Genomic DNA, 26,864 nt, shown 5'->3' with positions numbered 1-26,864 from the left:
GAGCCGCGCCCCCGGGAGCAGCACAGCAGACTTGCTTTGCATAGAGAAACCAAGGCACAGGCAGCTAAGGGCGAGAGCGAGAGGAAGGAGGGACTGGTGGTTAGAGCAGGGACTCAGGCAGAGGGAGCCCAGCACCCACTAGCGAGGAGGCCACTGCCCGTGGGCGTGGAGTGGGAGAGCCCTGGGCCCAGCTCCGAGGAGCTCCGAGAAACGCTTTACGACTTTCTAAGTGGGCGCTCCGCTGACAGTTTAACGGCCAGCTCCCCCAGCCCTGGGCTTCATATTTACGAGCTGAAGGCTCAGAGGGGGAGGCTCAGGAATCCAGCCCACACCACCAGACCCTCAGCCCTCTGGCTCCGGGGCCAGGAAGCCATAAAAAATGATCTTGCATTGCTTCCCTTCCCCCAAATGGTTGGAGGGGGAGGGGATGGGGATGGGGATGGTGGGTGGAGTTTGGGGACAGCAGAAGCAAATACACCGGGAGGGCAATGGTGGACCCCTCGGCCTCCTGGTGCTCAGCAGCCCATGCTCCTGCAGCACCCCCTCCAAGCCAGGGTATCAACTCCAGCATCACATTTAATCTCCACGACCCTGGGAAGCCTGACAAGGTTTGGGAAGGTGATGTCTGCGGGCTCAGGTATCTCCTGTTCCCTCCTCTCTGCCACTGAGAGAGAGCTAAGTCCTCAGTCCACACTGGTTGCCTCCCAGTTTACAGCTTAAGAGTATAAGGCCCAGAGAGGGAAAGGAACTTACTCAAGGTCACACAACATGTCAGGGGTGAAGCATGGACCTGAATCGAGGGCTCCCAGCTCCCAGAGCAGTGGGGACTGAGAGGCGTGACCCTGGAAGACAGGAGTATCTGACCTGCAGTGGGTGAGAGGACCTGACCCCTTCCGGTTTTGAACCGGTCTCCCGGGTGACTGCCTCAGTGTGACCGCGCTCTCTGGGGCAGCCTTGGCACACCAAGGCTGCAGCTCTACGATGTGGCCAGGTCCTAAGTTCAGGTGGTGGGAAGTCACTCTCCTTTTCAGGCTAGGGCTATGCCAGCTCTGGCCATCCACTGAGACCAGTCCCCAGAGCTAAAGGCTGGGCTCTGGGAGCCTTCAAGCACTGCCCCCCCTTTCCCGTCCCTAAGTGTCCTCAGCCTCCGTCTGGCCTGGGAAGGGCCAGCATCTCCCACAGGATGTGGCCGTCTGGCTGGCTGCAGCCTCGACCACATCCCCCACTGAGCACAGTCCAGGTCCAAGGCTGAGGAACTCTGACCACGGAAGTTACCCCACCCTCTGCCCCCCTCCCGGACCCCAGTCCACATACCCCTTCTCCCCACGAAGTGGGTCAGTCCCCCAAGGAAACCAGTCCTCAGCTTTCTGCGAAGTGGGGGCTCAGGCTACAGTGGGGGCTTAGGAAATGTCCATCAAGCCCCCAGATGGGTGAGGGGAGCTAGGAGGGTCTGGCCCGCAGGGCCTGTTGGTGGATGGAGGCCTCCAGTTTGGTCCCCCTCCCCCTTCTCTGTGGTCTGGACCCCTCTCTGGTGGCCCCTAGTGAGGGGCTGTCTACAGATAATCAGGGAACAGATTCGGAAAGAAGGAGGGAAAAAAGCACTCAGGCGCCAGACAGGATCCTTATCTCCCAGGGTGGAATGTCCGAGGCAGGAGCCCTGCAACAGGCCCTGCGTGTGCAGGGGGAGGGGCGGAGGGGCCTGGCCTGGGTGCCTGGGGAGGGAGCGGGCCAGGTGATCTGTTCTGGACAACCTGGCCTGCCCAGGAGGGAGTCTAGATACTGACTCTTCCCCTCCCAGGCCAGCTCTCAGGCCATGTTCAGACCGGCCCTGGGACCTCCACAAGACAGCGGGGAGCAGGGGCGGGGGTTAGTCAAGGTCCCTGACCAGCCATTCCTCAGCACTCTCACCTGTAGACTAGGGATTGAAATGCCCCTGCCTCTTGCACAGAACTACTGGGATCCTCCCTGGAGGTAATGTGGAAACCACTAAGGGCCACGCGAAGGGGGCGTTCTGCCTGTGCCGAGCCTCCCATGCCAGGAGCCCCCTGGCTGGTTCTCACACAGCTTGGGAACCCAAACGAGGCCTTGTGAGGGGCTTCACTTCTTGGACTGGCCCCCGACTCAGTGAAACCCCACAACATGGCAGTGTTACCTTCCCGTTGCAGAGTGGAAAGCAGGTTTTCTGACGAGGCATTGTGGCAGGGTGGTCCATAAACCAAGGAGCCCAGGAGCTTTTCCCTGGCCTGGATCTCTCCGGGGCTGGGGCTGTCCTGAGCACGAGGGTCATCTCTGTGCGCCCAGCACAGGCTCCTGGAGGAGGGCACTGGCAGTGGGGGTTAAGGGCACAGTGGGTTCAAATCTAGACTCTGCCACTTTCTGGCTGTGTGACCCTGGGTAGGTATCCTCCCCACAACCCCCATTCTGGGGCCTCAGTTTCCTCATCTGTAAAATGACAAGCTGTCTTTTCACGCTAATATTCTGTGACTTTACGCTTGACCAAATAGTTGGGTCTCTGTCCCTGAAAACTTGAAGAGACAGGAAACACACATCAAAGAAACATCGAACTAAGTGTGACCTGGGCGCATCCTGGGGCCACCTATGCACACCCTGGTCCTAATTTCCTGGTGGCCCAGCCAGAAGCAGGCAGAGCGGACAGCCTCCCGTGGGAGTTGGGCTAGTCCATCTTCCAGGGACTGGCCGGAAATGCCAGGGAGTACCTGACAAAGAAAGAAAGACTTCTGGGGATTAAAGACACGCTCCCCTGTGCCCTCCCACCAGCCCCATGAGGGCCAGGCTGGCCTGTCCCCCAGCTGTCATCTGCAGGGACTGGTCCTCATTAGCTGCTGTGGCAGCGGGGGGCTGGGGAGCAGGCTGCAGAGCCGGGAACTAAAGCCAGTCTGGGACAGCGCTGGCTCGCTTTTGGGGCCGGAGTGAGTGATGGACAGGGGACAGAGAAGGAGCCAGGAGGGAGTGGGAGGAGGAGGCACAGAGGCATGGCCAGTGGGAAGGGCCCAGCATTTTCCAGGCTGTTATTCTGGGCAACTTTTTATTTATTCAGAGGCTGGGGATGCGGCTTAGCATCTGTCAGCTCAGTATTTATTACACGCGCATCAGCCTTGTACCGCGGACCCCGCGACGGGCCACCGCTGCCCCCTTCCCCCATCTCCTCACAGCCAGGGCCCACCGGAAAACCTGCAGAGGAGCTGAAGGGTGGCACCTGCCTAAGAGACCACCTAATCCAACTCTTGGTTTACCTTTGGGGAAACTGAGGCCCAGAGGGAGAAGCAGCCTCGCTCAAGGTCACATGCACTGTGATATTTCATCCTCGATCTCTTGGCTTTCAGGCCACCAGCGCAGACAAATGCCACTGGAGTAAAAATATCGCAGACCACATTTGAGAGATGTGACAGTGGCCTGACCTCAGTCCTCCACCAAGTGCAGGCAGAGCCCATAGAAATCTTGGCACAAGGTCACAGCTCTGCCACAGGAGTCTTTTCCGAGGCACTGAGTGCCTGAGCCTCAGTTTCTTCCTCTGCACCAGCAAGGAAGCACCCACCCCGCAGAGCAGTTGGAAAGACTGCATGGAAAGACCCTGTAACGGGCAAGTCCTGGACAGCTGGGATTTGTTTACTGCTTTAGATGCTTCATAGTCTGGGGTAGAAGAATTAAGGCAGGACGGCCGTGGGGGGAAGTGGTGTCTGTCCACAGCCACCAAACCCCTCCTTCATCACAGCCTCCAAGGCAAGGCAGAAGGCAACTAACAGGTCAACAGCAAGAGCAGCATCTTAACCAACTGGAGACATGGAAATGACCCGCAGCAGCGCCGGGGTGCCAGTTGGCGGAGCTGGTGGTGATATCACACTCCCACCCAGCTCCAAGCCTTCCAGCAGCCGTGAGGTCAGCTTGCAGCGTGGTGGCACCTCCCCCACGGGCCCCGCGCTGAGCCAAGAGGAACATGGCACTGCCAGGGCCGGGCTGGGGCCGGGCGCCAGCTCGGATTCCGTGGCTTCCTCCCGCGCACACCGCCCCGCTGCCATGGCCTCTCCTGCAGCCCCCGTGCGTCTCAGAGCATTTCCCCCATGAACACGAGATTGCTGTTCTCATATAACACATAAGCTGTGGTGTGAACTTCTGGTAAATGAAGATCTTATTTAAAACTGTGTGCTACCAGGGGAGGGGGAGAGACAGGTTCCAACACAGCTCAGTCGTTTTGCCAGGAAAAGGAGGTGCAGGGGGGCTGTTCGGAGAGCCACCAGCCGTTCCTGGGAAGTCACTGGAGAGGGACTGCAGAGCCCTGGGCAACCCTCCCAACTCACCTACAGGGTCAAAGAGGGCATCGCGTTATCTGTGCAGGCGGGTAAGGAAAAGAGCTGATCCCCTTGGAGGTTTGAGTTTGTCGTGTGGGAACAGGAGGGCTTAACCCTGTGGGGCTTTCCAAGAATAGCAGAACTTTGCACCAGAGGCCTTGGAGATGACTGGGGTCCTGGGGCCCCCTGTCTTAGCGGCACAACACAACCACCCGGCTTGCTCTTAAAGCTCCCAATGCCCGGGCCAGACCCTAGGACCAGTGAAGTCAGAATCTCTGGAGGGACCTTGGCAGACGTGATCCCCATTGGCTGCGTTGAGAACCTCTGCGAGCTCGCCCTTTTGAATAAGAGGTGTGATGTGAGCCAGCTGGAGTGCTTTGTCAAAGTTCGTACGCCCAGACTTTCTAATCCAGAACCCATAGAGGTGAAGGTCAAGCATGCAGATTCTGAAAAAACTCGAGGTTCTTATGTACAAGCCTAATTATTCACTCAGCGCCTGCGCATCAAGAACCCACTCTGTGCCGGGCACTGTTCCGGGCGCTGGGGGTCACAGCACTGAGTAACAGGGCCCTGTGCTCATGGAGTGTACATGCTAGTGGGGTGACAGACACTAAACCGCAAGTATGTGCACAAACAATCCCAGGTGCTAATAGGTGCTGGAAGAAAAGTAAGAGGCACGGGATCAGGGAGGGCTCTCTGAGGGACATCAGGGCTGACACCGGATGACAGGAGGGAGCCAGCCACACCAAGTGCAGCGGGGAGAACACTCGGTAGAGAGGCACATTTACTAGTGTGGAAACCGCGGACATGTCAGCGGCGGGACCCGCACTCTGGTCAGCCCTGTTTACAGGGTCCCGGCTAGACAGGAAATGCTGGGAAGATGTCAGTGGTGGTACAGAAAATGTACAGCTCAGAGCTGTAAGGGACCTCAGAGCTCACTAGTCTGACCCCTCAGTTAACAGGTGGGGAAACCGAGGCTCAGGGAGATGCAGCGATTTGCTTTGGGGTAGCATCCCATCTACGAAAGGGTTGAATGGAACAATGACTCCACTATGGAGCTGCTTGCTCTGGCCGGGCCTATTGTACACCCCTCTCCCCTCCCCCAAACACCCTGCTGTGTTCTGCTCTCTGTATAAACAACCTGTGTGTTCCATCCATGGTACAAGCCCTTGACACACCCAGGGAGCTTGGGTGGTGGGAAAGTGGGGGCCCCCATAATCTCTCTGAGGGTGGGGAGGTCCTTCCTCCCACACCAGGAAGCCCATCAAAGGCCAGACAGAATGGTGCCAGATAAGGCCATGGAATTTGGAATTTAGTAGGATCTGGAATTTCCCTTCTGGGGAAGGCTGGGCCCAGCTGTCCACCCATGATGAGCATCACGGGGAGGGTATGACATACTCTGGGGAGAGGACGGGTGGCCCAGGTACCCAGGGTCGGAGGTCTGATGTGGCAGGGAGGGCAGAGTGGGCAGAGCGAAGGTGGGAGGCAAGCTGAGTCACTAGGTCACTCTGGACAGACCACTGAAAGTAGCCACTAGCTCAGCCCTCATTTCTGCCTTTGAGTATGGGGCGGCCGGGAGGCCTGGAGGCCAGGGGCTGTGTGTTCTGGGATCTGGAGCTTACTTACTTCCCTGGACACAGAGTCTGGAAGAGTTCCTGTCCCCTGAACAGGTGGACACCTACCCTCTCTGACCTATCAGAGCTAACACCCTGACTGTTCCTACCCAGCTCCTGCTGGGTGCCCTGGAAGGCCATCTAGAATAGTCCAGGGTGCTTCATTTCTTCATCTTTCTCAGCCACCCAAGGGCAAGGAAGGGCTGGTAAGGGTGAACAGGCAGGCAGCCACAAAGCAAGCCCAGGGACAACCTGGCAGGCCACCCCATGTGGAAGAGGGGTGTAAAAACACTCCGCTGACACCCTTCCGGGGCTGTGAGCAGCTCAGATTCACAGGTCAAGGCGTTTTGCATGAAGTGCTCCACGCCTGTGCGCAACAGGCACCACCCGACACTCGGGCATGAAGCCAGAGGCACAGGGCTGATTCTCATGACCAGCTCTCATCCAGGTGAGGGACAGGTTGGGCCCTCATGTGCCCCTTCATGGGGTCTGTCGGGCAGCTCCTGAAACACTCCCTCCATCAGCACTACAATTCCCTAGAAGGAGCCTTGGGAAGGAAGTCCAGGCAGTGAGACAGAGATGCCCAAGCACCTGGGAACTTCTGTTTAGCCAGCTCTCTTCAGCAGGTCAGGGCCGGGCCTGGCGGGCGCTGTCCCGGTGGGCTGCGATGGTGAGGCAGGGAGGGTGGTGGACTTCAGACTTCCAGAGGCCCCTCTCCCTGGGAGGCCAGACCGCAGCTGGCCCTGCCCTTCCCTCTGCAAGTTGCATAGGACCCTGTGGGGGGGCGGGTGGCAAGGAGGACTGTCAGGGATCAATAAATGACTCACTTACTGGTAAGCAGAGTTCTCAGGCCTTGGAACATAACCTCTTGGCACTTTTGCCCTCCACTGCCTTGCCCAGGGCCACCTCCAGCTCAGCCCTTCCCCTAGACCAGTCTGACCTGCAGGGGCCTGAGGCGTGCAGACGCTCCAAGGTGGCCCCGGACTGCTAATGATCCTCTCCATGCAGTGATGGAAACACACACCTTCTCGGACCAGTGCTTAAAATGGCACAGGCCAGGGAGAAACAGGCTGACCGATGCCGGCTGAAACAGGCCTGTGGGACAAGCCCAGTCTGTCCATCAGTCAACCACTCGCTCTTAATTGAGACCAGAATCTCTTTGGTGGGAGAGTCTGTTTTACAAAGAAGCTCGAAGTTCTTCTGTTCGCCCACATGAGATCACCCCACAGGTCACCACAGAGCAGCCACACTCACCGGGACATCCAGGGCGGTACAGCGCCAGGAAGACCTGGTCTTGGCCCTGGGGAGTGGACTCTGAGTGGGCTCCTGGGAGAAGCACTGAGTCTGGAGTCCAGAGACTAGCACTGTACCTAGACTAGGCTCTGACAGAAAAACTGGGAGGTTAGGGGGGTCACCTCACTGCCCCAGCCCCATTTTGGTCCTCTTTAAGACCGTCACCCCAGGGTCATTACAAGGAGGAAATGAGACAATGTGTGCAAACTGGCCCACGTGGGCACACGAGCAGGCCCCGAGTCAGAGGGAGGCCAGGGGCTCAGAGCACCTGCTATATACCTGGCATGCAGGTGGAGTGTATGTCCATGGGACCCTCATAAGTCAAGGTGACAGAAAATTAAGCAGCCACCTCAGCATCTTCCACAGTTCTGTAGCTCTGTATAGAATGCAGGATGTGTGTGTGTGTGTGTGTGTGTGTGTGTGTGTGTGTTGCAGGGACTGAAAAAGGAGGATCCAAGCCTTATCTGAGGTCCAGGGAGCAAGCTGCAGACCTTGTAGGTAGATACATAACATCACATCCCACATTATACAAAGCACTTCGCCCACCACTTCCTCTCTGAGAGGTGAGGGGTATGAGATTCATTCTTCCTAATTTTACAGAAGAGGAAATTGAGTCCCAGGAACACAAGGAGCTAAGAGTCACATTTCAAGCCTGGGCAGGGATGCCATTTATAGGTCCTGCCCTCTCCATCTTATTTAGAGGCAGCGCAGGGAAGTGTACTCCACAAAGGGCTCACTGCTTGCATCTGTAAGCAGAGTGGGGAGGGGCATTTGATGAGGAAGCAGAAGGTGTTCAAGAGGTCATGGAAAGACTATGAAGAGAGGTCCGGATCTGACCCAGTCTTACACCCACGTCTTTCCTACATGGCAGGTAGCATCCTATAGATACTATTTTATGCTTTACTTCTTTGACTTGTCAGTAAGTCTTGGGAATCTCTTCATATCAGTTCATGAAGACCTTCATCGTTCTTTTTCATAGCTGCATAGTACTCCAGTGTATAGGTATACTATAGTTTATTCAACTCCTCAATCAGGATATTCAGGTTGTTTCCAATATTCTGCAACTGCAAACAATGCTGCAATGAAACCACCTTGTACATATGTATTTTTGTATTGATAATATAAACTAAGGGAAAATTTCTAGAAGATTGTTGGGACAAAAAAATAAAGTATATATGCAGCTTTGTTAAGTATTGCCAAAGTATCTATTGCACACAAGACTGTACCAGTTTGCATTTCCACCAGCAATGTCTGAAAGTGCCTATTTCCCACAGCCTCTTCAACAGTGTGGTCATAACTTTACGTTTTTTCTAGTCTTATAAGTGAGAAGTGACATCTCAGAGTTGTTTTAATTGGCATATTTCTATGAGTTAACATTTTCCCATGTGTTTGAGGGTCATGGTTATATCTTACTTTACGAATTGTCTGTTCATGTCTTTTTCCCACCTTTTTGTCAAGTTTTTGGTCCTTTGTCCCTCGGTATTACCAAGTGCTTTAAAACTTAGGGATGTCCGTTATTTGTTAATATTTTCTCCCAGTTTCTCAAATATTTTGTCTTTTGGCTTTAAGGTGCTTTATTGTCCAAAAAAATTTTTTTTAATGTTATGTAATAAAAATGATCAATTTTATATTTTATTGCCTCTGGGCTTTGAATCATAGTTAGACAGCTTTCCCTAACCCAACAGCAAAGAGCAATTCACCCAGGTTTTCATCGAGTACTTACTGGTATCAAGTTTACTCTTAGATCCCTAGTCCATTTGGAGTTGATTTTTCTCTACGGTGTGAAACATGAAGCAAACTTTATCTTTTTTCAAATGGCTATGCAGTTGTCCCAGCGCCATTTGTTAAAAAGTGTTTTTATCCCAGTGATCCAAGATACTACCTTTGTCGTATACATTTCCACATTCATTTGAGTCTGATTTTGGACTTTCCGTTGGTTTAACCAATCTATTTTCCAATCCATGCACCAGTTCCACACTGTTTTTGTTTTTTTAATTTTTTTTCTTTATTGATTTTAGAGAGAGAGGAAGGGAGAGGGAGATAGAAACATCGATGAGAGAGAACTTCGATTGGCCACCTCCTGCATGTCCCCTGCTAGGGATTTGACCCACAACCTGGGCACGTGCCCTGACCTGGAATCAAACCGGTGACCTCTTGGAGCATGGGTCAATGCTCAACTACTGAGCAACACCGGCCGGGCCACACTGTCTTAATTATAGAGATGTTATAGGGTTTTACTATCAGGTAGGGATAGTTTTACTTCTTCTTTACCCATTCTTATGCCTCTCATTGATTTCTCTTGATTGATCGCATTGGGTAATACTCCTAGCACCCTGTTGAACAGTATAAAAGATGATGCGTTTCCATGCTTTATTACTGATCTTAGTAGAAATGACCATTGTGTATTACTTCTTTTTAAAAAAAGAGAAAGAATGGAATTGGATACCAATGATGACAGCTACCATGTATTGAACAGTTTCTCTGTCCTCTACATATGTTACTGTCTGATTCAATCCTCAAGACAACTATGTGAATGAGGCTTTTATTCACCGACGAGGAAACCGAGACTAACAATGGAGAGGTAGCGGGGCTAACATCGCACAATGAGCAAATAGTAGAGACAGGACCGGATCTTGGCGCTCAGTAACGTGTGGGTAGCGGCATTTGGCTGTTATTTATATATACTGAACAATGCTTATTATTTCATAAGATGTTGGACGGGAACATCTCTGCAGAAACTGGAGGGAGGGTCCACCTCTACTTCCCAGCAGCCTGAGCTGCCTCCTGGACCCACCGCACGAGCTGGCAGAATGGTGTGCGGAGCTGGGGGCACACCTGCAGGTGTGCGGCTGGCGAGCGGTCTGCGGTGTGCCCGGAGTCCGCAAGGCAAGCCCGCAGCAGCCCTCCAGGCCTGCCCAGTGCCCTCCTAACCGCAGCCTCACTCTGTCTCGGCATGTATGTCTCCGGCTCCACACCGTGGACTGGGAGACTGAAGACTGATCTAGGGTGGTGGTGGGCTTCAAGGGAGCAAAGTGCCTCACCCTCACTCCCTGCTGGCCCCACCTGCCCAGTTTTCTAAGAACGGGCAGCCGGCCGAGGGATTATGTAACTTCTGGTGGGCATGGCAGATGGTGTGCTGGCTGGGACACGTCAAACCCAGCACCGACACTAACCTTCCCTGACGTGGCGCCCCGGCCTCCTCTGCTCTGGGGTGTGGAGCATGGAGAGGGATGGGAAGTGACCCAAACTGCTGTCATCTGTCTCAACAGCCATGGCCAGCCAGGCCATGAAGAGAGGTGCCAGGGCCCACATACCAGTGGGAGGTTCCAGCCTGGGAAATGGAAGTGTGGGCCCTCCCCTTCCCGCCCCACAGCAAACAGCTCTCAGGACACTGCACAGCCCCTGGGGCAGCAGACCTTGCTCTGCCAACCTCCTTCTGCCTCCGATCAGCGGCCCCTGGGGTTTGGAGAACAGTTTCCAAAGCACCTCTCTGGGTGTTTTTCCTTAAGTCCTACCAAGCCTTCAACTGCTTTTATTCCTTTGGCTGATGGGTAAACTGAGACTTGACGCTGGTTGGTGATGTGCTGTCACAGAGTCAGCCTCAGAGCCGGAGCTCCCAGACACTCCTAAGCCAGCGCTCCTTCCCCACGCACGTGGCGACGCAGGCTCGCCGCTCACTGTAACCCAGCGGTCACCAAGCCACCGGGGCCATCCTCAGCCTGATGTTTCTGATCGCCCCCATGTCCAGAGGGAATATTGGAAGAAGAAAGGTGTAACCATCGATTTGTGGATTGCCTCCCTCCCAGGTGGAGAGGAAAGGAAACGGACCTCTATTGATCATGCCCTGTCTTGTGTGATGCCCCACTGGTCTGATCTCCCTATCAATCAATCCGGGCCCCTATTTAACATGATGCAGGCTCAGGAAACTGCAGTTAGTGACAGAGCGAGGACTCAACTCAGTTTTCTGATTCTGGGGTGGACTCTCGTCATCTGGACAGACGAGGGTACTGAAGTCCAGAGAGGGAAAGGGACTAACTCTATGCCACACAGCAGTGTGGCTGGAATTAGAATCTACGTTCCGAAGCCTCAGCTCAGGGCTTTTTTTGCTGCTGTCTCCTCTGTGTATGTGTCTACAGAAGCAGAGCGCACCAACAGGAAAACGTGGGTCAGATCACATTTGCAGCAGGGGTCACTGTGCCCGGTAGCCCCAGCTGTCTTGGGCTGCCAGGCAGGAATTCCAGATCAGCCTGGTGGGGGCTCCTGGCAAGGGCCAGCAGGTGCCCAGCTGTGAGGGTGGTAGCTGAGCCAGGCATACTGCTGCCTCGGCCAAGGGCCTGAGACGGGGGCGGAGGGGCATTAATCTCCCAGGGATGCTCCCTGAATGTCAGCACTGGACGCACGGTCAGGGAGAGCCTGGCTCAGCCAGACCCTGCAGCCAAAACCGCTCCCCTGCACCAAACCCACCTCCTACCAAGAAGCTGGTGGAGTTGCTCCGGAAGGCTGAGGACTGTGGTCAGACCCTGCCTATGGGCCTTCAAATAGATCCTCTCAGCCCACGCCGCTCCCAGGCCTCAAGGCCAGTGTCCATGCAACAGGTGTTCTCTTGAGCCATAGGAAGGTGAGGTGGAGGGAAATAATCAGTGGGCTTGGGAATACAAGCAGGAAACATACTAAAGGGGCCGGCCCAGCTGTGCCATGTGAAGGCCGCCTTGCAGGTACGTAGTTATCAGCACATGCCTGCCAGTCTGCTTTCTCTACACCATGGGGCCAAGGTCACTTCAATGTAGTACTTGATTAATTCTTTGTGGCTCCACTGGATTTACTGAATCGATTCTTTCCTGCCTGGGGGCTCTGGCCACTGAAGACCTGGCTCTGACTTCCCCCGTGCCCGGTACACAGGAAGTGCTTGAGGACAGAACAGAGGAGGGAACGAAGGGAGAAGAAAGGCAGAGGAAGGGAGGCCGTGCGCAAAGCAGGGAGAACCTCCTAATTCTCAAGTCCAACACAACGGGGACTAAATCACAGCAACCTCTTGGCTGAATACGGCCTGACCATGAGTTCATTCATCCATTCTACAGATTTATATTGCACCTGCTGTGTGCCAGAGACTGTGCTGGGCACTCGCAACACGTGCTGAGCAAAATCAGACAAATCAGACCCAGTCTCCCTGTCACCATGTCACAGCTGGTTGTTTCAACCCCATCCTGCTTCCAGCCACTGACCCTGCCTTCCCATCCCCAGGGCGCTGGCTCCGTGAAAGGCTGCCCCAAGGACATAAACCCCCCCCAAGTCACTGCTCATGCTGTCTGAGCTCCACTCTGCCTTGCTATGTCAGAGAATGACCGACGCTGGGTTTGGGGAGGGTGCCCAGGCCCCAGGCCGGGCGGGCAGGCACCTCGGATCACATTGCAGGGCTGGTTTCCCTCAGCTCTGCCTCCTGGCCCGTGACACCACCAGACACCCTCGGGGCCTCTGGGGCTTGCAGGCTCCTATGTGATCTCAGCAGAAGACCTTCCTTCCAGGCCTTGGAGATGCCTCCAGGTATCCACCGGGCCCAGGTGGGCACCAGGGACCAGAAAAAGCAGTCCCCCTCTTCCTGCCCCTCTCCCTGGCTTTCCACTCAGCCTGGAAGCTGCCACCTGGGACCCTGTCCCCTTGCTCTCCTGCCCAGAGGTGTACAGAGAGAAGCAGGGCCAGTCCAACCCAGGGGGGCCAGGCTGAAAGCAGGGGACAGGCAGGCAGGAGGGAGGGCAGGGGAAATCGGTGGAAGCTACTCTGTGCCAGGTCGGCACGTGCTACTTCCTATCACGTCACTGTCGGTGAAGGTGGCGGGTTGTCCCCACCTCACAGATGGGCACACCGAGTTTCAGGGAGGTTGCGCCTCCTGCCCCAGGCACTCAGTAAGAGTCAATCCTTTTCATTCCAAAGCCTTGGCTCTTTCCTCTGCACGAACACGGAACCCCCGGTCCCAGAAGTCTTGTTTTACCAGATGATCAGATATGAGTCAGTGGCTGAATTTGGAATGTGTTTCCTGGGTGGATGTGCCAGGCAGTTCTATCCCAAACCTTCACATACACATCTCCTACCAGCAACACCCTATCTGCTTAAACAAACCCTGCTTGGCCTTCGAAGGCCAAACACCACCCTTCCCTCCTCCAGGAAGCCTTCCCTGACCACTCACCCAGGCCCACAAGAGCTTTCTCTCAACAGCTTCAGTGTCCTGTCGTGTCACCCAATATTTGGCACCAATAATGATGATGGTGATGATGACAGTGAATGTTACTGAGCACTTTAGAATGTGCAAAGCATGATCTCAGATTGTGCTACTACTACTCCCATTTTACAAATACAGAAAGCAAAGCTCAGAGAAGGTAGGCAACTTGCTGTACGACACACAAGCACATGGTGGCACAGTCAAGGTTTGAACCCAAGCAGTCTGGCTGCACAGCCTGCCTCTAAGCACCCCGACAAACCCCTCCCAGGACATGCGCATGCTGGCTGGTCCTTGAAGGGGCTCCTCTCTGGTGCACCATCACACACTCCTCTGGCACCAGCGCCACAGGCCTGATGCAGGGCTCGTGCTTCAAAAGCAACACAAAGGGCATCAATTCAAGGGTCTAGCCTGTGCTTTGCCCACCTCAGAGCCTAGTACTTAGACTGATGAATGTGCGTCAAGTTTAGGGCTGGGCTGGTATTCTAATACCCCGTGAGGGCACAGGACTACTCATTCCCCACCCCCAAGTTCAGCCACCCCCGTCCCTGAGAAATGACACAGTAAATGGCATGGCTAGGTCTGGGCAACCTGTTCCTGCTCCATCCTCCAGGGCCCTTGAGCGGTGAGGCTGGCAGGATGGAGGCAGCAAGTGCCTCTTGTCTCCCGTGTCCAGGCTCCTCCGCTGGTGGGGTCCTCTGCTCCTGGGCCCTGCTTGGTATCTGGGACTTGCTGAGACAGCAGGTGCTTAAGGGGCAGGAAAAAGGGACTCAGGTCCCAGAGGGTGATTTATGGCTTCAGAGAGAGACAGACAGACAGACAGACAGACACAGACAGACACACCCAGGGCCGCATAATGCTCACAAGAGCATTCCTGTCGATATATTGACGTGACTTTCTAGAGGGTCCTCTGTAAGCACCGTGCTCTGGGCCTCGGCTACCTCTGTCTCTTGCTGGCTGCTGGGGCCTCTTCAGATGGAACCAGACCAAAAAACAAAACAAACAGACCCCTTGAAATCCTTCCACCTTCCCCTACTCACCCCAAACTTACAGGTGGGGAGACCAACCAGAACCACAGAGGTAAGACACTTGCCCAAGGTCACACAGCAGAAGAAAGGCAAGGGCCAGTCTCCCAACTCCCAGGTCAGGAGCTGCTGGGCCCACAGGCCCTGAGCCTTCCTGCTCTCCCCCACCCCGCTCAGCTCCCCTGGAGGAAGAGTCGCAGGCTCACGGGGCTCTCTCCCGAGGAGGCTGGGCCCTGGGGCTCCCTGGGCCATTCACCGTGTGCAGGCACCAGGCTAAGTGCTTTCTCTGCATCAGGTCATGTGATCCTCAAAACAACCCTGTGAGGATGACATCATTATCCTCATTTACAGATGAGGAAACCGAGGCACAGTGCAGCTCGGTGAGCTGCCCAAGGCCTACTTAGTAAGTGGCAGTGCTGGGAGGCTATATTCACCTCCCCAAATTCCAGCTGGCCTGCCATGCCCCATCTGCACTGAAGATGAGGCCCTGGGAGAGGCTTCTGTGAGGAGGGGTGAAGAGAGGGGCTGGGGGTCCTACAGGTGGTGATGACACCGAGCCTTCTCTCTCTGGCTCGTGGCAGTGGCTGGGCCGAGGATTCCATCTCTTCATTCTCACCCGCTCTGTCTCCAATGGGAACAGTAGACCTCCCCATGCCCCCACCTCCAACTTACTCCCTGTCACTGTTAGAAAGTGTGTGCTGAGTGCACTCCACCTTCAAGACCACAGAAAGAAAATACAGAATAAGACATCTTTTCCTCCCAGGGCTCTGCTCAGGTCCCTGCTCGCAGTCAGATGCAGCAGGTCCCCAAGCTGCACCCCTTCAGTTGAGCCTGCCAGACCCAGGGCTGGAAACATGGGCCGGGGGGGCTCCCCAAGGGCTGGTACTGCCCAAGGTGGGGCCGAGCAGATGCTGACCAATTTCCGGAAAGTGGGGGAAGTCTGAGGCCAGGTGCCGCAGCTAGCTAGCCCCATCCCATCTTCTCTTCTAGGCATGCTCTTAGAAAAGCAGAGGCAAGGTCTGGCTCCTATCACCTCCTCCAGGAAGCCCAAGGCTTAGCAGTTTCACTCTTAGCTGTGCTCATCGCTGCATACACTGTTGCTGCCTTCACTTGGCATCCTAGACTCTCTGAACGTCATTTACTATTCTGGAGTAGGCGTCAACATCCTGCACAGACAGGGACCTCCTTGAGGGCTGGGGTCAGGGATGCTCTGGCTCTGACCTGGGACCTAGGTCAGCTTCCCAAGAGGGCACCTACCTCCTTATGGGGTCCTTACAGGGACCAAGTGAGGTCCCGCCCATTAGAGGGTTTGATAAACTGTAAAGCAACATGCATACTGGTGGGGCTGTCGTTTCCTACAGGTCTCTCCGCTCCACGGGGCACATCTTATCCTAGAGTGAAGGAAGGCAGTCCTCAGACTGGGCAGAAGTTAGAAAGCAGAGGAACCCCTGTGACCAAGGAGGTGGCAAGGACAGTGGAGTCCTGTGTGTGAGTGTGAGCATGTCCTCTTTCGTGGCTTCCCCGAAGAGTCCCAGCCCAGCCATGCCTGCGTGGGTGGCTCTTCGTCAGGGATGCCACTCATTCAAGTTCTGCCTGACTCTTCCCAGCAAATCCTCTTGGGGGGCTGAAGCATGAGCCCTGGCGATGCTCGGGGTAGGCTGGACGTGCACTGCAGCCGACCCCAGGCCTCAGATCCCTGTCCTCCTGCGGGCAGTTCATTGCCCAAGCTCCTGGGCTGGTTTCAGGGCTGAGCTACAGCCAACCTCCCTCTCCGTGGAGCAGCACAAACACATGCTTGGGCAGGCCTGTCCCATCTGCCCTCGATGAGAAAGCTGACCTCTGCCCTTCCAATGCTAGAACCTGGCAATGGGACCAAATCCTGCTCACAGCCCACAGCACAGGGCAAAATGAGGTCTCATCAGTGCTGAAGGGGCAAAGAGCCTGGGTCCCATCTCCAACAGGTATCCCCAACCAGGGAAAACAATGGATGGAGCTTCCCCTGCCTGGTGGTGACTCACTGTCCCCTCACTACACACACCTGTTTCTATTTCTATACAAACACAACACAGCTGTGCCATGTGCACATCGCACAAACCCACACACCCAAACACACACACACAGCCATCTACACCACATACACTGTATTCGAGACACAACCTCCTCAACACACACTGCTCCTCCTGCACACATCACCTCCACACACTGAATACCCCCTCGCAACCGCACACCTCCCCTCCCCTCCCACTGCACACCCCCACCTCCATCCACCTCCTTAACACATATCCTCAGCTCCCCCAACACTCCACACACACTCTCACACCTGCAGCCCGCCTTCCCCATGCAGCGCGGGGAAGCTGGGAGGCGCTGGGAGGCCTGTTCTGGAGGGTGAGAAAGAGGGAGACAGTGCGCTCACTCCAGGCTCCCTGGGCTCCAGCTACCAGATCTCCCTTAGCAAGGGGGGGAGAGGGGGAGGGGCCGGGGGACACAGGAGAGGAAGGGAAGGAGGAGTGGGTGGCACTAAGGTGTGCGAGGTGTGCAGCAGTTCCGTAGCAGGGAAGGAGCTAAGAGAGGCTAATCAGGTGGCTGGGTGGGCAGCAAGGGTGAATTTGGGGACTCCCAGCAACCCAGTGCTTTTGGCAAGAAGGAAGAGGAAACAAAAGGGGTAGGGGTGGGGGGCAGTGGGGAGGCGGCAGATTTATGCCTGCACTTTAGCAAACGTTTTCACTGCCATTAGCATCTCTGAGGCTGAGGATCAGAGATAAAGGGGCGCAGCGGGGACCTGTGGACTGACCTCACCAGAGCTTGTGCGCCCTGCAGGGGGGTGGGAGGGTGCAGGATGAGGAGGTGCTGGAACAGAGTTCCAATCCAATGTGCCCCTCAACTAACAGTGAGGGGCCAGACCAGCGACAGGATGCCAGACTTCTCCCAACAGGCCCAGAGGGGCTCAGGCTCACCAGAAATGCACAGGTCAGCGAGAAATTCCAGAGGCTTCCAGGGACATGGGCTGAATGCAGGCCCCAAGAGGGCAGGAGGTGGCACCCCAGCCCAACTTCAAAAGGGTGGAGTGTACGGAGTCCCTCCAGCCTCCAGAAACTGCCCTTCCTTGTGTTATTCTAGTTATAGAATTTACATTTTTCCCTTAAAAAAGTCGAAAAACAGAGTGCATTTGTTTGGTTTCATTTTGCCTTCACAGCTTTTATGACTCCTTTTGTGGAAGCTGGTGAGGAGGAGGAGGAGGAGGAGGAAGAGGCAGCCCGGCCGCCAGGAGAGCCGGCTCAGGCCTCTGCTGTCCGCCTGCTCCCCCCCGCCCCCCCTCCCCAGGCCATCCAGCCTAGGCAGCCCCAGTGGGCAAGGTCCAAGTCCCAACCTATGACCCTTTCCTACAGGCCTTGGTGGTCTCCAAGGTGTCTCCTTGCTACCCCAACCCCAGCACTGAGGTAGGAAAGACCATATGTTCAGCCAGCAGGCCCTGGGGAGGCTCCAGGATGGGCCATTCAGAATCATCAACCCTGTTCTCTAAGCACTGGGAACAGAAGGGGGGCCCACCTATCTTAGGCCCGACAGGAACAAGATCAAAGTACCTTCAGTCCAAAAGAAACTCAGTAACAAAGTGGGGTGGGGAGGGGATGGGCCCAAAAGAGCTTGGCCTGTGGTTTATCTTACCTGGGGCAGGTTGGGGCGATTGCTGAGAAGATGGGTGCTGGGGGACCAGGGATGGAGCTACCTTTGAGCACTTGCCTGGTCTCAGGGCCTCACCTCGGACCTTTGGCCCTGCCTTGTTCTACCTCTCCAGGGATCATGCTCCCAACTGCCCTCTTTCTCCCATCCTGATACAAGTCCATCTAACCAGCTAAACAACCTTCTCTCAGGTGGTAACTGGATTTAAGAACCTCAATTCCAGGACCCTGTGGCCGCTCTGCTGCCCAGGAGGAACGAAGGAGCCAGATGGACTAGACTGAAGTCTGTGAGGACTGAGTTCCAACACCAGCTCATTCCCTGGGCCCCAGTGTAACCCTGTGCAAGTCAGGGCCTGTCCCACAGCTTCAGTAGGTAAAAGTGGTTTGGAAAAAGGGGAATTGTTTTGTCCTACAGAATTCCCAGTTTGAGGGTGGGAAGAGAAGGGAGGAGAGATATTACATCGGAAATTCTTCCCTTGCAGAGCTCCTTTTACTTTACTGAGAAACCCACTGAGACATTCTTGACTTTCCACTTGTTTAAGTGAGATGGGTGTTTGCTCCAGTGCTGAGAGCCCCAAGGATGACCACCATCTCACACACACACACACACACACCAGAGGCACTAGGAAAACTCCGACTTTAACTGCACCTTAAAAAGAAGTGACACCTCAGTTCCTTCTCAACTATCCCAGCCAGAGACTGAGAAAAGGCTCATTAAAAGCTCCAAGAAAGGCTGAGAGGTGGCGTAGGAGGAGACTCTTGGAGCCAACCGGGCTTTGAAGTGGCCTCTCCTGGTTGGTCACTTGCTGACATTTCTAAAGGTTTGGAGTTTTATGGTTCCAGGTTTGATTTCTGCACCATCAAACTTCATGCCTTAAAAAAATATCTCATATTCACTGGGGATGGGGCTGGGGGAAGGGAAGTGCCCTCTCTGTGGGGACAGCATTCTCTGCCTCAGCTTGATCTCAGGCTCAGGGCAAAGAAATGGGTGGGGCCACCAGGAAGAGTCCAATGTGGCCTGAATCAACCTGGCTATTGGACAGGAGCCCTGCATACAAGTCTGCATGCGATGCGAACCTGTGGGCAAGTGAAGGCAAGATTTGAAGAAAGCCAACACTCTGGCCTTGGTTTTCCTCATCAGTGAAATGGGACTCATGAGGAATTCACTGGGAATACCCAAAAAACATTTTGAAAGATACTCTGTGCCTGTGGCACTGTGGTTGCCGAAAAGGAAGGGACACATTCTCCTCCTGAAGACAGGTTTCTCAGGGCTGCTCATTCTGGGCAGAGAGAAGGCTGCAGGCCAACCCCACCAGTTGGCCACTCTCCAGGCTGGTGGGCAGGCAGCCCCTGCTGTGCTAAGTAATGAGCACAATTCCAACACCAGTTCTGCTAGCTAGCGAGAAATCAAAGCCTGGTATTAGAGGCCATTTCTGACTGGGCACCATTTGTGCCCAAATCCATCAAAGCTCTGGGCTTGGGGTTTCTTCTGGGGAAGGTGGGGGCTGGATGCTTCCTTAAGCAGAAAGGGCAGTCCACCCCCAGCCTCCCAGCTGAGACTACTCTAGCTCAAGAACTGTAGGCCAACCAGTCTTGTCTTTCTCCTGCCTTCCCTGAAACCCCTACTATTCCCAGCAACCACAGGATTTATTCCCTCTCCCATTGCCCTGCTGCTACAAAAACAGCTTCCCAAGATCCACCCCTGCCCCTGTGCCATTTACAGAGACTTCGCCCTACCCTTCAATCACCTCCCCTCAAACACCCTCAAACCAGAAACCAACACCCCAGCCCAGCACCTCCCACATCCAACTGTACTCTTTATAACAAGGTTGGTCATTCAGCAGCCTGCTCCCCACCTCCATCATTACCTTCCAACTTCAAAACACTGCTTTAAATACCAGAGTCTGCCCAAATCATAATTAACTTGGATCAAATGATTGTGTTGTAACTTTACAACATAGGTCTGGAAAAAAAGTGTTGGGGGTGGGGTGGGGACTAAAACCAAGCCCTTCCTCCTGGGCCGTGGGAATCATTAATTCCAAAGTGAGGAATTAATTCCAAAGTAAGGAATCTCTGTCTATTGGGGGAGGGGGGTTGGAATGTCAACATCCCAGCAGGAAGGTGGAGGAGGGAGGGCTTGGTCATCTCATCCACTTTTTGCACCAGTTTTCCTGCCCCCATCCCAGCTTCAACTCGGAAGGCCCCGCGCAGGGTGCCCCCATCCCCACTCCCACCCGGGCCCAGGAGCCAGCCCACCCGCTTGGATCCCAGCACCGAGGAGGTTGGTTCCGGTATCCACCAGCTCCCTGGGAAGATGCAGCCCAGTCAGGGACGCCGGGCCCAGCTACAGACGAGCAAGAGCGTACTTTTCCACAGCGGCGCGGGGGGTGGGTGGGTGGGGTGTAATAAGGACTTTATTTCAGAAGCCCACCAACTCCCTTAAGGCATCTTGCTGGATCCAGAGTAGGAGCTGTACCGAGGAGCGCACCTTGTCTGCTCCCGAGGCGGGGAGAATATCAATGACCCATTTAAAAGGAAACTCGGCAGGATCATTACTTACTCGCCGTCCCCCCACCTCCACCCCCCCCCCCACACACACAGACGCAAAATACCACCACCACCCAGAAAGGAAAAAAAAAAGAAATCCTTCCAGACCTGCGGGTCTCACAATCTCGGGGGAAGCAGTACGCGTAGGATTCAGCCAAAGCCCTTCAGGCCGGCGTCCTCGGCTCGCGGAGCGGACCGGCGCTCCCTGCTCCGCAGGTCTCCCTCCCTTCCCTCTCGCCAGCGTGAGCCCGGGCCCGGGCTAGGAAGTTGCCAGCGAAACGCAAGCGAGCGCACACCTGGTCCAGGCGGCGGCACCGCAGGGCGCGCGGAGAGCCAGGGGTCCCTCTGGACGCGGGCCCTCCCGGAGGCACAGACCCCCCATTCGGACTCGCGTCCCAAACAGAAGAAGCGACCCCTACCAGGTGCGAGCAGGCGGCTTCCCGCTGACTTTGAACCCGTGGCTTGCGCCCACCCCCACCCCACCCGACCGGGTGGCTGAGCCACCGCCCACTTTGGTGGGGCAGAGAAATCTACCTTCTAACTTGGGCGCCTCGCCACCTCCCCTGTGCGCACCTACGCGGCGACCGACCCCTTCAACTTGGAACCAAAGTGAGCAGCAGAGGTGCCCGCGCCCCCGCCCCGCGCCCGATCGCTCCTCACCTGCTTGGCTCAGCCTCGGGTCCCAGCAGAGCAGCAGCGCGAGCAGCAGCGCGCCCCGCGCTCCGCTCTGGGCCCACATGCTCCCGTGGCCCGGCTCGGGCGCCTCTCCTCCGGGGCTCTCGCCCTGGCCCCAGCCTCGCCGCCGCCGCCGCCGCCGCCGCCGCCGCCTCCACGCCGTCCTTCCCGGCGCCCGGCCGCGCCAGCCCGTGCCCTCCGTGGGGGTAGCGGCAGCCACGCTGCACGGGGGGACGCCTGGAGCTCAGACTGCGAAGGGTGCTGGGCGCCCGCTCTCGAGCCAGGCTCCGGCGCGCCCCTCTCAGCGCTTCTCAGGCTCCCGGGCTCCGAGCGCTCTCCGGACTCCCGCCCCTGGCTCCGAAGTTGGCGGCCGAGGGTGAGAGCGCTCGGCCGCGCCCGCAGCGGCCGGGGCCGCGCCGTCCGAGCCCGGGTGTGGTGCGTCTCTCTGCGCCCCGCCGCCGCCCGCGGCTCCGGCGCCCTCCAGGGTCCCCGCCGCCTGCCACAATGCCGAGCGCCGCAGCTCGCTAGCCCTTGTGAGTCTGCGAGCGGAGGGGTACCGCGCGCCGCGGGGCGGGGCTTGGGCGGGAGTGGGCGGAGCTGGCGGGGAGCCTTTGACGGGGGGGAACCGACGGCCACCTGGGCCAGGCCTTGGCAGTCCTGGGGGCCCTTCAGGGGGGACCTCGAGAAACGCTGTGCCCGAGGCGTTGGAAAACCCGGCCGCTGGATTGTAGCTGGAAGCGGAGTCTGCTCAATTTTCTTTTCCAAAACTAAGAAAATGTACCTTTGTGCTCTCCTTTGGCTTGGCTATGTCAGCTTTCTTCTCTGAACTCAGGACTCTCACTTTTGGTTCTCCGGTGTGTATTAAGTTCTTTGCCTTCCACATGTGGGGGTCTTTCCAGAAAGGCTTAATACATGAGAAAATCTCTAACACCCAAGTCCTGGTTGAGCTGGGGTTTACAGCTGTGTGAACCCAGGCACAGATCTGGATTATCCTGGTTGGCCCTACTTGTCTGTATGACCTTGGGCAGCACTGTTAACCAGGCCTCTGAACCTTCAGCAGCACTCAGGTCCCAGGAGGTTCAAAACCCGGCCCCTGAGAGACAGTGGGGCAGAGGGGACAGGGCAGCCATTTTCGGCTCCGTGTAAACTTGGGCTCTGCCTCTTACCTGCTGTGTGACCCTGAACAAGTTACTTAACCATTTTGATGCTCCTGTTGTCACTATCTGTAAAATGGAGAATAATTGTAATAGCTATTTATTTCACAAGGGGATGTAGAATAGAATGAAAAAAATATGTATGGAAACTGCAGCACAAATGTCAGCAATCTCTCCAAGATCTTCTCTCCCAGCCAGTCTGATTCCTGGGGGTAAGTCATGGCCACCTAAGGGTGGGCTACGGGGCATGTGGGGCTGGGTGGGGTTTGGGGATGGATGCCTTGAGATTGAAACCCAGAGACTTCAGAAAGGGTGGATTAGCAGAGACCTTCCAGGTGCCAGGCATGGGGTTAAGCACTTTACACACATTACCTCCGTGAATCCTCTCCACTCTCTGAGGTAAGTACTGTTTGTATTCCCATTTTACAGATGAAGGAACTGAGGCACAGAGATGTAAAGTTATTGGCCCACGCCTCCTCTGGGCTGGATTTGGCTAAGAGAAGGGGCTGGCAGCTAGTTGGACTGCCTCTTCCACCTAGCCTTGATCTGTTCACTATTTAGGGTTTTTCCAAGCTGGGGTCTAGAATCACTCCTCAAATATAGATGCAGCAGGCTGCTGCAGGAAGGGGTGAAGGAAATCAGAGAAGGCCCTGGCAGGCCCAGGAGCCAGTAGAGGGTATGCTGGAATAAGGCCAAGTGTCCCCAGGGGTGCTTCCTAGGTTGGAGGAGAAAGGACTTGGGGCCAGACCTGTAGGCTGGAAGGGGACTTTGTGGTGGCAGAGAAACAAGGGCTTGCCCCAGCTGTTTTTCCAAAGGAGAGATAAAGGCAGGACTTCCAAGTACTCCCCTTCATAACACTCCCCCATAGGTGGGGGTCTGGAACACTCAGGGGAGGGTATATGTAATCAGTCCACCTCCCCTGGGCACCCAGTGTCAGGAGGGTGGATGTGGGTAGAGTGGGACTCCCTAGGAAAGAACTTTGGCCAACTGAGAAAGGTCCCTATGGGCAAAGGTGGGTGGATTGTTGTTAGCTTGGCCCAGGACAGCCCAGGCAAGGGCAGTGAACGAGAAAGTCAACAACTTATTGTGCCTAGTCAGCTCCACCTATCCATAGAGCTACAAGCACCTATACACACACAACTCTCTAGACACACAACCCCCTAGACACAATTACAGGGCACAAGTGGTTGATACACACCTACAATGGTACACACAAGTAAACATACAACAAAGACTCACAGGTGCAAAATGACTTCCCCAGAAATATCAATGTGCAAACAGGCACCCAACTGCAGAAACAACCGCATACCTAAAACACAAGACTCAAAAAAAGCACACACATATACTTCAAAACAGACACAAACACATACACAGGCACATGCATCCAAAAGCACATATACACTCTGAGGCAGAAGACCCTAAAGGCAAATAGATATTTAGATACTTAACTATCACGAGGAATCATATACAGAGAGACATGGGTACCAAAACCTACATCTGCCTGTCATCCTAGATGTAAGCATATGGTCAAGGATATTATACTGGATAACTCAGCCAGGACCTCAGCAGAGACACAGTATGCAGGAACCTGCCCTGCATCCTTTCCCTATCCTTCCCTTCCACCCCCCAACCCACCATTCAGAAGGCCAGTGAGATATCGGAGTTTTTTTTTTTAAAGTTCCAGCCCTGTTCTGGCAGTAATTGCACCAGACAGGCCTCTAGTCCAAGTGTCAGGTTTCATGACTTTTTAAAATTTCTGGCTGGAGAGATGAGGGAATGTGGCGGGGGAGGGCAAGCAAAAGGAGAGTGATCATTTCCCCCTCTCCTGTAGATCCCTGCCTCACTTCCCTCCCCAGCCTAAAACCTCTTTCAGTTCTTGAAATATGCCCACAGGAGGTCCTGGACTCTATTTCCCTCCAGGACTCCAGCAACAGGGTGGGGGGCTTACCATCCCTCTGTAACTCTTCTGCACCCCCTCCCAGCTGTTCCAGTGTCTGGGAGAATGCCCCTTCCCCAGCCACCTGCAGCCAAGCAACCCACTGAAGATGGGATTGCTCTGAGCCAGGGCATCTCCTGGCTCCAGGAAGAGGACTTTAGAGAGAGACAGGTTGCCCTGAGCCCACACCTTTCCCTGGGATGGGTGAAGAATAGACAAGGCCCACGTCTGGGACAACACATTGGAGTAGCCGGATTAAGACTTGCACCACCGTGTTCCCAAACCCAGAGCCATTGAACTCACAGCCAAGGGGTCGTTCTGTGAGTTAAGAAAGAGGATGATGCAGTGAGCTGCTTGGAGGCAGAGGTCCCCTCTTTCACCATTATATAAGCAGCACCTAAGACAATGTCCTGCACTAGCTCAAAGGATTAGAAAGAATATACATGCTTGACCTGTGTGGCTCAGTGGATTGAGCATCATCCCTTGGACTAAGAGGTCCTGGTTCTCAGTCAGGGCACATGCCCGAGTTGTGGGTTCCATTCCCAATAGGGAGCGTGCAGGAGGCAGCCAATGGATGTTGCTCTCTCACAGCAATGCTTCTATCTCTCCCTTCTTCTCTCTCTCTCTCTAAAAAAAAAAGAATATACAGAGCCAAGCTGGAGTGGCTTGGTTGGCTGAGCATCATCCCATGAACCGAAAGGTCACCAGTTTGATACTTGGTCAGAGCACATGTTCCGGTTCTGGGCACCATCCCCAGTAGCGGGTGTGAAGGAGAGCAGCCAATCAATGTTTCTCTCTCTGTGTTATCTCTCTCTCTCTCTGTGTGTGTTATCTCTCTGTCTCTCTCTCTCTCAAATCAATAAAATCAATAAAAACATATTTTTTAAAAGAATATACAGAAATCCCCCACCTTGGCCGAATACAAGCTACCAATGAAGATGCAAAGGTAGCTGTTGGTTCCCTGCAGCGCAGCTGGCGGCTTGGTATGGTGTCTCCCTCTGCGGCCGGTATCCGTGTGCTCACAGGTGCCACTAGGCGGCGCGCTGCAGCTCACAACTCAGCGGTTGCTTCAGCCTCCATCCTGAGGCTGTGGGTCCGGAAGAGAAGAGAGCCCCCCTCTTCCAACTAGGGGCCTCCCTGGAGTGGGTCTCAGCCCCCGGATTGTTATGGAGAGGAGCCCCTCACACGACCGGGTTTGCAGGATCTTGGGTGGGAAGGTTTGGGGATGAGTTCACAATCCCTCCCAACCCCCCTCTCCATCCTTGACGCTCTACCACCTCTTGGTAATAATATCATTATAGCTAATGCCGAGTGCTGTCTATGTTCCCGGTACTGTCCTGGTCCTTTGTATGCTGACAACAACCTTATGAGATAAGTACAGTTATTACTTTCATTTACCAGATGAGGGAATTGAGGCACGGAGAGGTCATTGCCCAAGGTCACATACAGCTAGTAAATGGTGCAGTGGAGATTCAAATGCAGACAGACTGGATCTCAAGCTTCTGCTCTTGTTTTAATGAAAACAAAATGTGTGTAACATAAAATTTACCATTTTAAGTATTTTAAAGTATACAATTCAGTGTTTTTTAGTATGTTCACGATGTTATGCAACCATCACTACTATCTAATTTGAAAACATTGTGTCACCTTAAAAAGAAACCCCATACCATTAAAGTTACTACTCATTCTCCCCTCCCCCAGCCCCTGGCAACAAAGAAGCTACTTTCTGTCTTTATGGCTTTTCTTATTCTGTGAATTTCATATAAATGGAATCATACACTATCTGGCTTGGGTCATCAAGTTTGGAATCACAACCTCTACTAAATACAGTGACAATCATCCTCTTCCTATCCCCCACTCCTACACACACGTTTTCTCTTCCCTACAGGAGAGTTCAAGAGCCTTAGGGTCATGTAGATCCAGATTCAAATCCTGACTGTGTCTTAGACATTATACTGTACTGTCGCTTCTTAAAAAGTATTTTTGTTGTTAATTCAAAAAAATAAAATTTTGGCCCAGCTGGTGTGGCTCAGTGGTTGAGCATCAACCTATGCACCTAGAGGTTGCCAGTTCGATTCCCAGTCAGGTCACATGCCCAGGTTGTGGGCCAAATCCCCAGTGGGGAGCATGCAGGGGGTGGCCAATCGATGTTCTCTCTCCTCCCTTCCTCTCTCTCTAAAATCATAAAGTAAAATAAAATAAAATTTTGCCCTGGCTGGTTTAATTCAGTGGTTAGAGCATCAGCCCATGGACCAAAGAGTCTCCAGTCAAGGGCACATACCTTGGTTGCGGTTTGGTACCCAGCCCTAGTTGGGGTCATGCAGCAGGCAACCAATCAATGTGTCTCTCTCACTCTCTCTCTCCCCCCCCTCCCACTCTAATGGAAAAATATCCTAGGGTGAGGATTTAAAAAATAGTAATAAAAA

At 54.7% G+C, this 26,864-nt stretch overlaps 1 protein-coding gene across 1 annotated transcript in view; it reads right to left on the bottom strand.

Moving 5' to 3' along the window:
* The window catches only part of UNC5B (unc-5 netrin receptor B), an 81,221-nt gene extending 59,334 nt beyond the window's left edge, over window positions 1-21,887 (bottom strand). Inside the window, exon 1 of the mRNA XM_036265755.1 lies at window positions 21,334-21,887. Coding sequence (XP_036121648.1) covers window positions 21,334-21,412 — 79 coding nt within the window. The 5' untranslated portion in view covers window positions 21,413-21,887. The remainder of the gene's footprint in view (window positions 1-21,333) is intronic.
* Window positions 21,888-26,864: the final 4,977 nt, after the last annotated feature.

Source organism: Molossus molossus, unplaced genomic scaffold (genome assembly GCF_014108415.1).
Source record: "Molossus molossus isolate mMolMol1 unplaced genomic scaffold, mMolMol1.p scaffold_m16_p_17, whole genome shotgun sequence".
NCBI lineage: Eukaryota > Metazoa > Chordata > Mammalia > Chiroptera > Molossidae > Molossus > Molossus molossus.
The sequence above is the reverse complement of the archived record's forward strand: the minus strand, read 5'-3'. Positions and strand labels throughout refer to the sequence as shown.